Source organism: Vigna angularis, chromosome 11 (genome assembly GCF_016808095.1).
Source record: "Vigna angularis cultivar LongXiaoDou No.4 chromosome 11, ASM1680809v1, whole genome shotgun sequence".
NCBI lineage: Eukaryota > Viridiplantae > Streptophyta > Magnoliopsida > Fabales > Fabaceae > Vigna > Vigna angularis.
Window position 1 is genome coordinate 16,092,982 of NC_068980.1, and position 17,307 is coordinate 16,110,288.

Here is a 17,307-nt window from a genome sequence, read left to right on the forward strand (position 1 = left end):
CTGAAAGAAGATGATGAGAAGTGACACACGTGCGTGGGTGTATGTGATGGAGGCAGGGAATAAAGCAGTAGGTATAAGAGAGAAAAAGAAAAACATGGGTTGAATGAGTGATATCATATATAGTATTATTTGGAGCAGAAAAATCTTCTAGGCCCTCTCTAGCCGAACTGGTGAGAGTAACACTGTGTCCCTTCCTCAAGACAAGTACCTTCAACACACACTGCATAAAACAAAATATGCTGCCATAAAGAGGGAAATGCCAAAGAGAAAGAGGAAATCAACACACCGATAATTGTTCCCTTGTGTCACCAATAATACTTGCTTCATTTGGTCGATATTGGCATGTCTAGAGGAGGATGTGTTCAGCTCTCACAATGTCTCTTCAAACAACTAAAATTGAATCTTGTGAAAAGGGTGTTCTTCACATTTAATGAAAGATAGTATCTTTTAAATATAGACCTTTTAATTAATGATTCATAGATATTTATAGCGACAAGTTAAATATAAATCTCTCTCTCTCTCTCTCTCTCAACACATCTTATATTAAATTCTTAATCACATATTTGATAAATAATACCATTTAATGCTATTCATAATATGAAGTGGAGAGGAACAAAAGAAACTGGTGAATCATGAATTTGACACCTAATTTAACTGTCAAAACCTTGAAATGCTATTTTTAACAGGACTGTTGTTTTAATTTTATTTTGAATTTTAGCTATTATGTTGAAAGTGTGTTATACTTGGATAGAATTGTATTTAGGAAAAATGGAAAGAAAATGCGTTAACGGGGGCCCATTTTGGCATTTGCTTAGAGAGGAAGTGAATAAGAATGGGAGCGTAGGTGCTTCATTCAAAAGGGGTTTAAAAAAAAAGGGCAGAAATGGACAAGGCCTAGTGGCAATGAAAGAGGGTACAACTGTACATGTAAGTAGTCCATGACATAGATACAACTCTCACATGCTGTGGTAGATGCTCCTAGAGAGAGAAACAGGGTTCTAGAGAGAGAAAGTGCTGTTCCTTTCTGTTTGCCATCTTTTGCAGTGTGGTAGCATTGTTGGGTTTCTCAGAGCTCTTTTTATTTCTGGTGGGGTTGAAGGTGAGGGATGAAGCCAAGGAAGATTTCGATTTCTGTTTTTATGCTCAGAAATGTTCAATTGCTTCTGTGATTTTAAGGAACCCTAATTGTGCCTGAGATTGTGCTGCTCTGGTGCGTGGCTCTGGGCATTGTTACGCCTATAGGAGTTTCTCGGTCGTGTCTTTTTGATGAATAGTTTTTTTTGTGTGTGTGTGGTTTCTGATTATGAGTTGTGAATTTCTTTTTCGAGAGTCTGCGATGGGTAGGGTAGGTTGTGATCTGTGTTGAGAATGAGGGTTGTGCTCTGGATTTGCGGTTCTGTCATCCATTTCTGGACCTGATGTTTGTTCTGTGTCCCAATGCTGCTTCTGGATTCATGCATGTCGATTTTATGCTTCACTTTTGTCCCGGAATTCTGGGTTCCGCGTCTCTTTCAAGTGATTTGCTGCTTTAATTGAAGGGAATATTTAGTATTTAATGAAAATGAGAATATTTATTAGATTGAAAGCATATAACGTGTGCGTGTATTAAATTTTAATGTTATTAAAATTTGTATTCTTAATATTTTAGCTTTTTGAGTTGGATAACTTTTGGTTTCCCTCACCGTTCTCTTTTAAAAACGGAGTTGTGTTCTTTCCAGGCATAAACTACTGGAGGATTGCATGTGCATTTTGATTCAACCCAACCTTTACATTGCATTTGGTCGTGTGTTTCTGTGAATGTAATGTTTAGTCATTTTTTGTCGTCAAAGACCATTCTATATCACTTCTATGTTGAGCTTGAATTTTTTAACAAGGGAAACCATGATGAGTATTTTGAAGAAGTTTTTAATGAGGCTTTTATAGTTAATAATTTGAAGGGTACTCATTGAAGCACTAATACTAGATCTGCAAATGGCACAGGAAGACATGAGTCTCCCTCTGTCGAAAATCGTTGTTGCGTGAAAAGTATATTATTTCTGAATTCTGATTCCTTATCCCTTAGTTTGATATGCTGTTTTTGTCGGAGGAGAATATTTCTCTAGAAGAAACTGTTGCATGAAAGTCAATATATTCTGTACCTTATGCCATGGATCAACAATGAAAAACACATGTAATTGTGGGCAAACAATATATTGTTGGCTTTGCTTGGTCTTCTTTGGCAGTTAGGCAGTCATGCTGATGAAACCAAAAGAGTACTTATAGTTCCATATCTAGCTAGAAGATAAGATGGAAGTTAACTAATTCCAAAACTAAAAACTTCCATATTTAGTGTTTAAATGCTTAATTACTTTTGTGGCTTTTTGTTTGTTTATAAATACAGTTTACCCACACCTTGTTTTACTTTACATTTTGTTATTAATGAGATGAGATAATGGGATATTCGGATTTTAGTGGAGAGAGATAAAAAATCTTTTAATGAATCCTTGTGATGGATGCTCATGGGTGCAAAATCGAATGTGTAGCTGTTGTCCGATAATCTTTCACCTTATTTACATTTCAGTTTTGTATTTAATGCAACTATGACTCTGAGGGAAAATGATACCAATAAATAAAAATGACACTTACACGATTTCTTTTATTGTTGTTGCATGATATCTTCCATGCATACTTTCTTTCAGAAATTTAATTATGAAGGTAAAGTTTGTTTTGAATCTTTTTATTTTCAAAGACAATTTAATAACATCTCAATTTCTTCTGCAGATTCTAAAGCCTTTAGCAGGAGACCTTTTTCTATTAATTGGTGTCAATAGTGACGAAGTATGTTAACCAATAATTTATGGCTTCATATGTTGGTTTAGCTTTTTGTAATGGTGCCAACATGTAGACCAGCAACAGAAACTGCATAGTGAAATCGCATCTGTCAGCAGAGATGTTGATCAGCAACGAAGTAGAGGATTTGTTTGATGATAACTTTGAAGGATCTAACGAAGAAAGACAGATTTTTTCAGAGGTCTTTTCTGGTAATGACATGTTTCAGTCCGGTCAGAAATGTGTTAATCCTGGAGTTATCAGCTTTGAACATGAATCTGCTAAAAACACATTTAAATCATTCTGCTCTAGTAACGAAAACTCAGTTGCATTGCATCCCTCGTCTTCTAGACTTACACACCCTGAAGAGGGGAACTTTATGGTAATTGAGCATTCTAAAGAGGCTGCTCCTGGATGTTTGCCAGAGAGTTTCATTTGTGAAGAACAGAATGACGAGGATGTGAATGTCAAACGAATGAAATTTTCTCTGCATGAACTTGCTTCTAGTAGATCCGATTCAGAAAAAAAATTGAGTTTATCACGACTCTCAAAAGTAGCAGTTTCTAACCTGTCTAGTGCTGGTACAGGCTGTGATAGGGAACCAATTACATTCCGGTTGGTTGAATCATCCAAACATGGTGTGATATCTAGTTGTTATCTATTGAACCGTAACAATTTAAATAAACAGGCTGTTAAAGATGAGGTAGATGTTACAAACTTTAACACAGCAACAGCAGACGGACATATTGCAAAAGAAGTGTCTGTAAGTAAAGCAGCTGCTTCTCCTGTTTCCCAGGAGAGCTTTGCGAGCAGGCTTGTAGTTACTAGTCCATCAATCACTGTTGTGAAGAAGTCTGGGTCTCCTTTAAATCCTGAAGAAATGCCAGAATTGACTAATGTGGACATCTCAAATTCACCCTCAACGCTACAGGAAGAGGACCCTCGTACTATGCTGCAGTTTCAGATTGTTCAGTTGCTTACTATGGCAGGGTGGACTATTGAGAAGCGTCAACGGCCGAGCAGGCGTTATCCAGAGTCAGTTTATAGGACTCCCAAGGGAAAGCCTATTCGGGAATTTACAAAGGCTTGGAGAATATGTGGTGAGCTATTGTCTGTTGAAAAAAGCAATTTAATGTGCAGAGATTATAAGGAGTGGATTGATATTAGTCAATTCTGGTCTGATCTATCCAGTGCACTGATAAATGTTGATAAAACAAAGATGCAGTCAGAAGACCCTGCTGCAATGTTGGCTTATCGATGGTGGCTTTTGGATCCTTTTGTAGTGGTTATATTTGTTGATAGAAAGATTGGTGCCCTGAAAAAGGGGGAGGTAGTGAAAGCAACTTGGAGTTTAGTTTCTAGTAAGTATAAGGTGTCATGTGCTCCCATTGATTCAAGCTCTGGAAATTTGAATCAGGTACCTGGAGGGTCTAATGTAAATTCTGTTCGTCAAGCCAAAATTAGAAATTCTAGAAGTCTTCATAAGCAGAGTTCAGAAAACTATCAGGAAACAGATAATATTATTGATGGACATGAGCCAATGGACATGTCAGAAGAAAATAACACATCCAGTGTGAGCTATGGCCTGGTTCATTCTCATGACTCAAGGGCTATACAACAGTCTGAATGTAGTGAGGAAGAGGGTGGGAAAATTTTAGTAGATCCTGCATCTGGGAAAGATAGCACATATTCTGTTTTTAATCTTACTTTGAGAAAGAAAATGAGAAGGAAGTGCAAAAGGGTATCTGAAATTAGAATGAGTATGTCCTACCATGGTGACATGCTGGGCTCAACTGTCACTAACCAGGTGCAGTCACTAGATGGTGAATCATGTGGTTTGGAAGAGGTCAAGAATTATCTAATTGACAATTCTGGAAGGAAAAGAAGCTGCAGAAAGTTATCATCTGCCAGTGCAATTCAGAGAAATATCAGGAAAACAAACTGCTCCGTAACTGGAACGGATAGGTCTAACAGATGCCAAATTAAAGATGATGATTTATTGGTGTCTGCAATATTCAGGAATAAGGACTTCGGGCCAAAGGCAATCCGGGGAAATTCTAGAGCTAAATCCTGCAAATCAAGGGGCCAGAGAAAACTTAAAAGCCAAAAGGGTCGTTGCAGGTTGCTGCCAAGGAACCCCTGTAATGGAGGGAAATACAATAAGGACTGTAATAGGTTTTATTTGGGTTCAAGGACAATATTGTCCTGGTTGATGGATAATGGGGTCATATCTTTAAATGATGTGATTCAATACCGAAATGCTAAGGATAATGTTGTCATTAAGGATGGTAGGATCACCAAAGATGGTATTATATGTATATGTTGTGGTAAGGTGCTTACATTATCTGAGTTCAAGTTGCATGCTGGGTTTACATTGAATCGCCCCTGCATGAATATTTTTATGGAGTCTGGCGAGCCCTTTACATTGTGCCTCCTTCAAGCTTGGTCAGCTGAATACAAAGCCAGGAAAAGTCTGAATCAAGCTGTGCAGGCTGAAGATAATGACAAAAATGATGATTCATGCGGGTTATGTGGTGAAGGGGGTGAGCTGATATGTTGTGATAATTGTCCATCTACTTTCCACGCAGCTTGTTTGTCCACTCAGGTTTGTCTGCTCTTGGTCTAGGCAAGCTTTTTTCTTTTATTTGTTTTGGAAATCCTAATATAAGTGGTTGATATAACAGGCTCCTATGCCATTCCTCTGTGTGTATGTTTGTATATGTCTTTGCGTTAGCATAAACATGTTCTGTTCCTCCATCAAACTGTACTTGCAGTATAATCTTTCTGAGCTGTAGTTAGGAATGTTTATTCTGACTCAGCTGATTACTTGAAAATGTGGCATATGATAATTAGAACTTTTTATAGTGTACAAGTGAGTTCACTTCTGCGAATATGAATAAATGATCAAGGGCGTCCACTGTAATTTAATTGCTTTTAGCCAAGAATTAACGAACTTTGTGCTTAGTTTAGCTGTGGTTTGATAAAGAATTTCAGTGAGTATACACCTGTGCATTAGTGCCATAAAATAGTAGGAGTTATCTTATCTTTTACTGTGTAGGAAACATTTGGTAGTATTTTATTTAATTATAAAATATATTTAAGCAAATAGGGTGAGATTAAATTGTTAAAAAGATGTGCTTTTGGTTGAGTCATGAGTTAAGATTGTTTTGAAAATTATTAGATTTATGTAAGAGATGACATGTTAGGATATAGGGTATTTGGATATAATGGGAAAGGGGATTAGGATAGAAGGCAGAGGAATTGTATAAATAGACTTATTGGATAGTTAGAAGGGAGTTTTTTAGTACATTGATTGTAGACAGATTATGACCTGTGAAGAGGGTTAAGCCTCTGAATTCTTTATGTACAGACACTCTTACTGGAAATAATATTCAGTTTTCTCTCTTTCTTGTGTCTTCTTGGTGAGTGAGAGAGTCTTTGATTAGGTTCCCAATTCAGGAACCTATCAATTGGTCCGACCTGCCGGATTACCCTATCGGTGAGGCGATGTTTCGGGTGCGATGGAGGGAAGAGTGGTGGCGGTAGAGGGACAGTTGGAGGCGGTGGAAATTGCGATAGCAGAAACGAAGGCTGATACGGTTTTTCTCAGGCATGAAACAGGGGCCTTAAGACAGAACTACGAAGCAATGTGCCAAGATATCCAAACGATCCTGAAGATGCTAGGAGATTGCAATCGCGACCCACACGGCCATCGCCAAGAGGGAAGCCAATCATCGATGAATGATAACGATGGCGGACCGGACGGGGAGAGAGGAAGAAGAGGAGAGGGAAATCAAGCCGGACTGACGAACTGGAGGAAACGGGTGGAGCTACCCGTGTTTGAAGGAGATGAACCGTGGAATTGGATTGGTAGGGCAGAAAAATTTTTCGAGGTGCAGAAGGTAGAGGAGGATAGCTTTCATTAGCATGGAGGGTTATGCGGGAAGTTGGTTTCGATTTTGGAGGGAGAAAACCAAGAACCATTCTTGGGAGGGGTTGAAGAAAGCTTTGGGGATTAGGTTCGGAGGAGGAATACAGGGAATGGTATATGAGAGGCTATCGACCATCAAGCAGGCGGGGGCGGTTGAGGACTATGTCAGAGAGTTCGAAGTCTTGGTGGGACAGACGACCCAGATTCTAGAGGAGCAGATTTTGGGTTACTTCATGGCGGGACTCCGGGAGGAGGTGGGCGACCATGTCAGGCTGCACGACCCCCAAGACCTGATGACGGCCATGAGCGCAGGATGTGGAGAAATTATGCATGGTCGTGACGATGAGAGGAGGATCGGCGTCCAAAAGTCAGAGTTAGTGGGGACGAACGACGGGGGTAGTTGCGCGAGTGGAAACCCAACGCGACATGCAGAATCGGGGAGGGGCCGCCGAAAGTGTTGGGTCCGTAAGGAGAGGGGCAACCCAAGGAGGTGGCATCGCAAGAACCACCGGCGATGGAATAGAAAGGAATACTCGCAACCTACCGTAGGCGAGAGGAGGGAAGATGCTTCCGGTGCGGCAGGTCTTTCAGCTCCGGCCATCGATGCCCAGAGAGGGGATTAAGAATGTTGATACTGGCTGAAGAAGAGGAAAAAGAGAGCGAGGCTGAACCATAACCCAAGCCTCCTGACTTGAATTGGAGAACATAGCCACTGGGTTCCCTTCATATGGTAACCCAATGAGGAAGAGGAGCCATGAGATCAAGCTTCCCGATTCCAATCTAGAGGACAAGGTTGTTCTGCAGCGGGGTGTAATGTTAGGATATAGGGTATTTGGATATAATGGGAAAGGGGATTAGGATAGAAGGCAGAGGAATTGTATAAATAGACTGATTGAATAGTTAGAAGGGAGTTTTTGAGTACATTGATTGTAGACAGGTTATGACTTGTGAAGAGGGTTAAGCCTCTGAATTCTTTCTGTACAGACACTCTTACTGGAAATAATATTCAGTTTTCTCTCTTTCTTGTGTCTTCTTGGTGAGTGAGAGAGTCTTTGATTAGGTTCCCAATTCAGGAACCTATCATGACACTTAAGCAAAAATGTTGACATTACAAAACAAAAACGATGGTAGTTGCATATCAAAATATATTTATTATAAATCAATTGAAAATAAATGTGTAAATGCTAAAGAAAAATTGAAACAATTTGAAATACGCTATATTGATTGTGTTAAAGTTGTGGACACTCATATAGGCCTTTCTTAACAACAACCTAAACTATACTATTCCCTTATTGTCTCTAAATCCATCACTATCAAACAATATGTCTAGGATCCTTTGTAACTCGGAGGAATTTGGAGAAGCATTGTAGCAATCACGAACAGTAGCTTATTAGGTTGCTCTTGAACCCATACCATCAATAGCGAGAGCTTGGTACAAACATCTCAAGGGATTACAAAATATAAATAAAAAATTATTCATTAATCATTTCATGAGAATCTCATTTATTTGGTAATTATTTATTATTAAAACATATTAGTATATTCCACCTACATTTAAAATGACTCCATTGTAACCAGAGACATGAGAACATACAAAAAGCTAATGTGGCTCAAAGGAAATTTACAGGCTAACATTTCAACTCCACGACTTGTGGTTCAGATTTTATATATTATATATAGTAGGTAGTTTGATGGTATGGATGGGTTGCTTTGTGTTAGTGTGTTATTAGTGTTTATATTTGTTTATTTATGTTGCTCCTGTATTGTTTCTTTTCATGTGATGTATCTAACAATAAACAAGGTCCTTTGTATTTTTGTGGATGTGCTTATTGTTGTTGATGTGATTACTATCAAGTACCTTAGAAGAATAATACAATCTTTTTTTGCCTATGTACATCAGGAGATCCCAGATGGTGACTGGTATTGTGCAAACTGCACTTGTAGGATATGTGGAAATTTGGTTATTGATAAAGACACTTCAGATCTGCAGGATTTGTTACAATGTTCACAGTGTGAACATAAATGTAAGTATGCCGTGTATGATCATGTTGCATTATGACATTACCAATGTCATGGTTGTAGACCCTGTAGGGTGTAGATAGAGAACAAGTTATATAATTTGTTCTTGTTTGAATAATTGAAATACTGTAATTTGTTTAATGGATAAACAATTTGTTCGTTTGATTATTGTCATGATTGTGTCTGAGTCTCGTTAAATGCCACAATAGTGGGAGCTTCATGATCTCATGCATTTATATATTTATTACAATAAGTTAATGATCATGACTGAAGATTTCTTTGATATGAAGTCTATGCATTATTTTCCCTTTGTAATGCTTCAATGATCCGTCTGACTATTGTGATCTTTGTACTAAATAGATCACGAGACATGCCTGAAAGATAGAGAAACAAGAGAAGGAGCAGCCTCAGACATTTGGTTTTGTGGTCAGAGTTGTCAGGAGGTACTATACAACAATTTCTCAAATTTCTAGACTTCCATTTGAAATAGATTTCTTGAAATAGCTAATTGTTTGTTATATTACACGATGGTGTAGTGGCTTGTAATGTGAGTTGGTCATTTTACTATCTATAATTTGAAGATGTTCAAAGAAACTTTGGTTTATATTCCAAACCGTGTGCCACTTTGGTCTCCTTAATTTTTTTTTGTTCAATTAAGTCTCATTTTGTGTTGAATAGATTCAATTTAGTTCTTTATGTTAGCGTTCACATGTTAGTGTCACTAAAGTGTTCACATGTTAGTGTCACTAAAGTGTTCACATGATAGTGTCACTAAAGTGTCAGTGTAGCGTCATGAGGCATAGTCTTGTATTCAATTCAGTTTTTATATTTATTTGTTTACACAATTGTCCCATTTTTTTAAAAAATCGACCAATGTTGTCCCGATCCAAAATATAGTTGAAAAACCAATAAAAATAAGTAAATTATAAAGCTTGTTCTATTTTATGAAAAGTTATAATAGAATATTATTTATGTTATAAATATGATATAAGTAGACAAATTAAGTTAAAAGATGTAAAATATATAAATAATTTTGTTTAGATTTCATGTGAATATTATCTTTTTTTAGAGGAATTAAATTTATAAATAAGATAACAAATGAAATATATATATATATATATATTAATTTTTCAAATATTAAAAGTTACAATAATATTGTTTCTTTAAATTTAAATTAAAAAAATTAATTTAATTTAATATTTAGGTGTAGTGATTTGATATATAAATTCTAAAAAATTATTTTAACATGGATATTGGTCTTGTTTTGGTAAGGACAAAATTGTTCGATTTAAAAAAAAAGATTTAATCGAGTTAAAAAATAAATTTAGAAATTGAATTGAATACAAGAAATTATCGGAAAAAAAATTAAAAATTAGAAAAAAAAATACTATTACTGTCACCTGGCATTAACATATTAATATGTGGCATTAACATATTAATATGTTAATGCTCTTTATAAGGAAAGAACTAAATTGAATCAATTTAATACAAAGGGACTTAATTGAAAAAAATAATAAGGGATCAAATTGAATAAAAGCAACAAATTTGGACAAAAATAATAATTAAGCCTAAAGTTTATATAAGTGGTAGATATAATTCTAAAAGTTGCTTTTTCCGGGCACATAAGTTTAAGATTAATAAATTGGAAATTTAGTCTGAGTTGAACAAAAGTTCGAGGTAATTAATAAGGTGATTGTGATGTCCTTCAAATTCTTCTGTCCAAATATAATTTAATGGTTATAATAATTGAGAGCAGTATAACACAGAAACATCCATGACTCTAGTGTTTGCCAAAAGCAGTACAAATGGGATAGCTTTTTAAACCCATATAGAATGTGGAAGAGTCTAGCCCTATGAGTAACCACGTAACGTAATGTAGACTTGTTGGCATAGTTGTATCCAATAGAATCACTTAGTATATAAATCGGGGAAGCTTTGGTTCCCTGTGACTTTTTTCAAAGCGTTGACATTCTGTTTAGCTTCTTTTCTCTTTCTATCCCTAAGGGGAAGAAATATAAAAGTAGTCTAGCAGTGTGACATACCTAGTAAATTATCCTGGCCCAGTGGCTCTCCCAGTTCACAGTTTAACTTCATTACAGCAGCCCTCTCTTGCCTTTTCAATTGTGTTTTACAATCTGATACGATAATTTAAACAATGAAAACCTTATCTCTCTCGGAGAGGTTGGCTACATGGATCACATGCCACCATTGTTAAACTCCTATTCTCGGTAAAAGATATGTTACTATTAAAAATCTTTGTTGTAATAAGCTTAAAGCTTAGTAAGCTTTGGATTGACTGCTTGAATGGGAGTGTTGGAAATAGTAAAATTTTGTAAAATAGGAAATAGCTTGTTTCTGTATCACATGATAAAGTGCTTTAGTTTTCCTGGGAATTAGTGTTTAGGAAGTTGGACTTGATTAGTATAGCCTTGGAAATAGTCTCCACTATATCTGTCAAGACTTTAGAGTCTATAGATATGGATGGTGTGCATAAGTTGAGTACTCATTTTACTTAATTAAAAAAATCTCATTTCCTAAAATATTCCGTTCTCTCTCTCTCTCTCTCCCTCTCCCTCTCCCTCGCTCTCCCCCTCTCCCTCTCTCAAATCCTCATTTAAATTCAACAGCTTAGGATATTCAGTCGAGGAAGAAGGAATGTTTTACATTTGAATAATTATGATTTCTCTATGTGGATACTCTAGTTGATGGTAGAATAATAGGGTGGGTTCATTATTCGTATGATTTTTTTTTGGGTTTTAGTTAACGTGTGTGTTTCTAGCACAATATATTACTGGACAACATGAATTTCTTTTTTCACTGTAGTCTCAGTTAACATTTTTTTGTGGGCTAGGAACAATATTGTTTTCTCTTCTGCGGGCAATGAATAATCTATTGTTATTGGTATAACAATGTGTTATTGTTAGGAGTTGGATAGTTTATGAGAGAAGAAAGAAAAGAGAGTAGGCAGTTAGGAAAAGGCGGGAAGTATGGGTATAAAAGAAATAACGCATTATACTATGGGGGCAGAGAAAATGATATAATTTGTATAGACCGGTTTCAGGACCTGGTGAGAGGGGTTAGGCCCTCGTCTTACATGTGTTCTCTTTATTCCTTACAGCTAATAATTTCCCCATTATTTGATTCTTTCTGTTGTGTGAGAGTGCGTATTAGTGAGTGAGGTAGACGGTTAGGAAATTATTCTCGGATTCCTAACAGAGTGGTCCGACTTGCCGGATCCTTGCGGAGAGAGATTGGAATAATGGAGGGAAGAAACGAAGGACGTCTAAACGTGGTGGAGAACCAGCTCAGAGCGATAGAGATTGCAGTAGACGGACTGAAGGCTGAAAACGTAGCGATAAGACAAGACTCGGCGGCCATTCGCCAGGATCTTCAGGAAATCATGCGGATGTTGGGGAATCGCAATGGCGAACACGAAGATGGATCGGATGGGAGTCAAGCATCGGTGAACGGTATGCGGAGGACGAGGTGAGAGGGTGAAAACGGAGGGCGTGAGGTGGATCGAACAGAGGGACAGTTCCATTGGAGGAAGAAGGTGGAGCTTCCCGTATTTGATGGAGTGGATCCTCTGAACTGGATCAACCGGGCGGAGCGTTTCTTCGAGTTACAAGGAGTGACGGAGGAAGAGAGGGTCAGCATCGCATATGTCAGCATGGAAGGGAGCGCTGGCTATTGGTATCGGTTCTGGCGGGAAAAAGCGAAAAACCGCACACGGGAAGGGCTAAAATGTGCAATGATCGGAAGATTTGGGGAAAGGAACTGGGGCTCGATTTTTGAAAGGCTCATGACGAACCGTTAGACTGAGACGGTCGAGGAGTACATCAGAGACTTCGAGATTTTGGTGGGGAAAACAAGCGGGGTGACGGACGAGCAGCTCCTGGGCTATTTCCTCGGGGGTTTACAGGAAGACGTAAGGAATCGAGTGCGATCGCATGATCCACAAGAACTCATGACGGCGATGCGAATCGTGAGAGATGTGGAGGTTCTACCGGGAGGAGCTAAGACTTGGGGAGGAGGCACGAATCGACCATAGGTATCGGGGGGACGAACGCCGGGGACGATTACCCGAGTGGAACCGATGCGCAATCCGGAGGGACAGACGGCCGGCATGGAGAATGTAGGCTCTGGGGGAAGAGATGGAAACTCAGGAGAGACTGCGGGGAGGGGTGCGAGTGCTACGGGGAACAACACCATGGGCAGAGGGGTGCGAAACCTTCCATATCACGAATATCTCAAGAGACGGGAAGAAGGACGTTGTTTCAGATGTGGGGGGCAATTTGGCCCTGGTCACCGTAGTCCGGAAAGCAGCTTGAGGGTGTTGATTTTGGGTGAGGATGAGGAGGAAGACCCTGGAGAAAACGAGGCAGAGGTGGAACACAAGCGGCTAGAATTATCCTTTCTCTCGGCAGGAGGATTGACCCAGCCGAGAACCATGAGAACCATGAAACTTCAAGGGAGTTTGAGGGATAGGGTGGTGTTGATCATGGTTGACAGTGGCGCTAGTCACAACTTTATATCCAAAGCGCTGGTTGAGGAGTTTCAACTGGAGGTGGATAAAGGCCAGACTCATTCGGTCTGTTTGGGGGACGGACAGAGGAAACAAACCCAAGGTCGTTACAGAGGGGTAGTGTTACAGATTGGAGGAGTCGAGATTATAGAGCAGTATCATGTCTTCGAATTAGGGGGTGTCGACCTGATTCTGGGAGTGGATTGGCTAGCTAAGTTGGGGGAGGTAGTGACGAATTGGGACAAGTTGACCATGTCCTTCAAACAAGGAGGAACAGAAATGACAAGGGTATTGGTTGATGATCAAGTTAATTTGATTGAAAAAGTTGATCATCCGTTTGATGAGAAAGGGCGGTGGAGTCGGTGGAGTGGCCAAAGTTAGTTTTTTAATCTGCCCATTTTGGTTTTTGGCTCAACTCACCTTTAACTTGTCATTGAAGTATACTACAGTCACATCAAACACAATCTTAAGCAGCGCATCCAGTCTTTTTACCTTCTTGGTCTCCCTAGCATTCTTGGGATTATATGCAGTTTATATAACTCTTATTGGCATGAAATTACCGGATAGTGATGGAAAGAGTGGTGAAGCTAGTATAGCTCAGTTTCTGGGATATCTTGGGCTTTTCAATGTTTTAATTTTTCTTCCAGTTGCCCTCATACTAAATATTACCAAGATGGAAAGTTTTTATTGCTGGCCAATACGTGTTTTGAATAGAAGACAACAGCAACTCGAAGAGGAGTTAAGAGAGCAAGTGCTGATAGAAGGGAATGAAGGAGGGGTGAATGGAGCAACAAGCAGTTTCCAGAATTCAACCTTGGGGACAAGGTTGATTTTCAGGATGGGGGTAATGTTAGGAGTTGGATAGTTTATGAGAGAAGAAAGAAAAGAGAGTAGGCAATTAGGAAAAGGCGGGAAGTATGGGTATAAAAGAAATAACGCATTATACTGTGGGGGCAGAGAAAATGATATAATTTGTATAGACCCGTTTCAGGACCTGGTGAGAGGGGTTAGGCCCTCGTCTTACATGTGTTCTCTTTATTCGTTACAGTGAATAATATACCCATTATTTGATTCTTTCTGTTGTGTGAGAGTGCGTATCAGTGAGTGAGGTAGACGGTTAGGAAATTATTCTCGGATTCCTAACAGTTATCGTATTTGGACATACTAATCCTATTATGTTAATAATCAGGTCAAGTACACACTAGTTGAATAACCTAATTATGTTACCCATGACTTTATTCAAGGACTCGAGACTCTTGTTTGTGCAGGTGTACACTGGACTCCAATCTCAGGTGGGGTTAGTTAATCAAGTTGCTGATGACATCTCATGGACGCTTCTTAGATGCATTCATGATGACCAAAAAGTTCATTCTGCACAGTGGTTTGCCCTAAAGGCAGTATGCAATACGAAATTAGCAGTTGCTCTTACTATCATGGAGGAGTGTTTTGTGTCGATGCTTGATCCAAGAACAGGCATCCACATGATACCTCAAGTTTTATACAACTGGGGGTTAGTGCCTCTTCCCTTCATTTTGTGTGCTTCCTTATTTATAGTTTTATACCTGTCTAAGTAATCTCCTGCCCCTTGTACTCTTTTTTAAATTTCATTTTGATTTGAGAGGCTTTATTTCAAGTGATGTTCAGGTCTGAGTTTGCTCGTCTGAATTTTCAAGGGTTTTACACCATGGTATTGGAAAAACAGGATGTGTTAGTATCTGTAGCATCTATCAGGTAAAATTTAAAATATAGATATTTTTCTTATGAAATTTATGGTGGAATTTGATGTTTGTAAATGTTTATTCTTATCTTTGTGTGAAGTGGTTGTAGTTTAGATGCTATTTTAATCTATAAAGGCAATTATTTAAATGCCGTTCACGGAAGCTCAAGCTTCTCTTCCAGCTGATTTATAGTTACATTTTTTTGATTTATATAAGATGCTATACTTGTTTTATTGCATTGTTCTCATCTCATTTACATTTTTAAAGGGTGCATGGAACCACTGTAGCAGAGATGCCTCTAATTGCTACTTGCAGTCGGTTTCGTCGCCAGGGAATGTGCCGGCTCCTTGTGAGTGCTATCGAGGAGGTACAATTTGGCTAGTTTCTTGTATTTGTTCAACAAATTGTAGTGATTTTTCGCTTAGTGACTTCTTTTTCCTATAATTGTTGAGTTTGAAATTTTCCCACACTTCATTTTGGCCTTTTGTGTTTCTAAATTTATCTGTCATTAGCAGATGTTAACATCTTTCAAGGTGGAAAAGCTTGTGGTATCAGCCATTCCTGATTTGGTTGAGACATGGACTAAGGGCTTTGGATTCAAACCCGTTGATGATGTTGAAAGGAAAAGATTGAATAAGTTTAACATGATGATATTTCCCGGGACAGTGTTTCTTGAGAAACCGTTACACAGGAAGATGAAAACTGAAGGTATTTTTTTTTAGTGTATTTTGTTTAGTGTACTATTATTGTTAAATACGTAACTAAACTTAATTTTCTTTTCAGTTGAAACAGGACTGTGTGATGAATCAACTCAAGCAACGGATGAATCCGTCAAGGTATGCATCAGTTCTGAAGGAATGACCATTACTGACTCATTTCTACCAGATGTTGCAAACATTACCACCAATCAAGTTGAAGCAAAGTCAGAACATGAACCTGTGGACGGTAAAAATCAGTCAGACTATGAAGCTGGCAGTGATACCCTCAGAAAAGACAATACACAACCTGTTGACACTGCATTGGAGGCCAAAGAATCAACAGAAATAAGTAGTAGCTGTTTTACGGAAGAGATCATCCACTTAACAGTGTCAGGTGGCTCAGAGAAATCTATGGAAGAGAACAATGTGAGCGAACTGAGAACATGCAATAAAGTGGAAATGGAAAGTGATTCAGTACAGCAATCTAGTGAGAATTTTTGTGCAATCCAAGATGGTGCTGAACCAAGTATAAGGATTGTGGAGGACACGAATATCAAAATAGGGGAGGGTCAGGAAAATGCTTTGCAGGGCCATTTTTCAAATCTATCCTGCAAAACATTTTTAGGCAGCAATTTTGACACGGATTCCAGTATTGAATGCTCAGTGATGTATGATGAAACAGCTTTTTTTGGAACATTTGCAAAGTCTGCAAGCTGAATCAGAAGTTGAAAGAAAGTAGATGTTTAGAGAGATGTTGTGATGCTCATAACAAACCTGTGTAGGGTATCTTACGGAAACTAACTGCAAAATATGGAAACATAAAATGGGTTCTAGACAACAGGGCTAAGTTAAAATTGTGACCCATTGTGTGTAGCTAGGGACTTAGTGTGCAGCATAAGATGGATGCAAATAAAAATGTTTTTTGGTCTTGCCTTGGTAAGGAAGATAAGATGTGAATGAAGGTTGTGCTACTCAGATCTCGTTAGTTTACTCAAATCACTTTATCAATGCACCTTCAATTCTTATCATAAAGAATCATTCAGCTTCATCAAGAAAAAAGTTAACATTTTCTTGTTAACTTGTAAAGGCTAGTCTCAACAACGGTAGCAAATATTGTTGCAGCTTGGTGCATTATGAATTATCTGCTTCCATTGCATAAATTGGAAATATTAAGAATTCTAGCCTTTATAACTTTGATTAATTGAATGTGATAATCTAAAGCAACTTACGATTATGGAATTATGAATGGATATTTATTAATGTTGGTGATTTATGGACATTCTCATAATTAAATTTGGATCTAATCCATGAATTTAATAACTAAGATCTTCTCACGGTTGCAAATTAGCTGAGTGTTCTTGCCCTTCCATAATTTCATCTTACAACTCAATGGGGTGCAGGTTGAAATGTATGTAGGTACAGAAAGAAGCTGCCTCACAAATTTTTGGGTTATTTTTTAGCGGCACTTTCTTCTTATACCCCATAATTTCTTTATATACTCTATAAAGTAAAAGATATTTTGTCATATATAGATAGCTAAATTGGTAATTGAAATTTCTAAATGTTGAAGATATTTAAGATATTTCTAATTAAAATTTTCAAACAAAT

At 38.1% G+C, this 17,307-nt stretch overlaps 1 protein-coding gene across 2 annotated transcripts; it reads left to right on the forward strand.

Moving 5' to 3' along the window:
- Nucleotides 1–872: 872 nt before the first annotated feature.
- LOC108333886 (increased DNA methylation 1) lies at nt 873–16,674 on the forward strand. Of its 2 annotated transcripts, none has more exons than XM_017569374.2 (9): nt 873–1,210; nt 2,761–5,413; nt 8,640–8,763; nt 9,119–9,201; nt 14,552–14,793; nt 14,928–15,014; nt 15,269–15,368; nt 15,517–15,709; nt 15,785–16,674. In XM_017569374.2, the coding sequence occupies exons 2-9, from the start codon at nt 2,930–2,932 to the stop codon at nt 16,414–16,416; spliced, it is 3,945 nt and encodes a 1,314-aa protein (XP_017424863.1). In that variant the 5' UTR covers nt 873–1,210; nt 2,761–2,929; the 3' UTR covers nt 16,417–16,674. The 2 variants fall into 2 exon arrangements, with proteins under 2 accessions (XP_017424863.1, XP_017424862.1); XM_017569373.2 differs by having other exon boundaries at nt 873–1,099.
- Nucleotides 16,675–17,307: the final 633 nt, after the last annotated feature.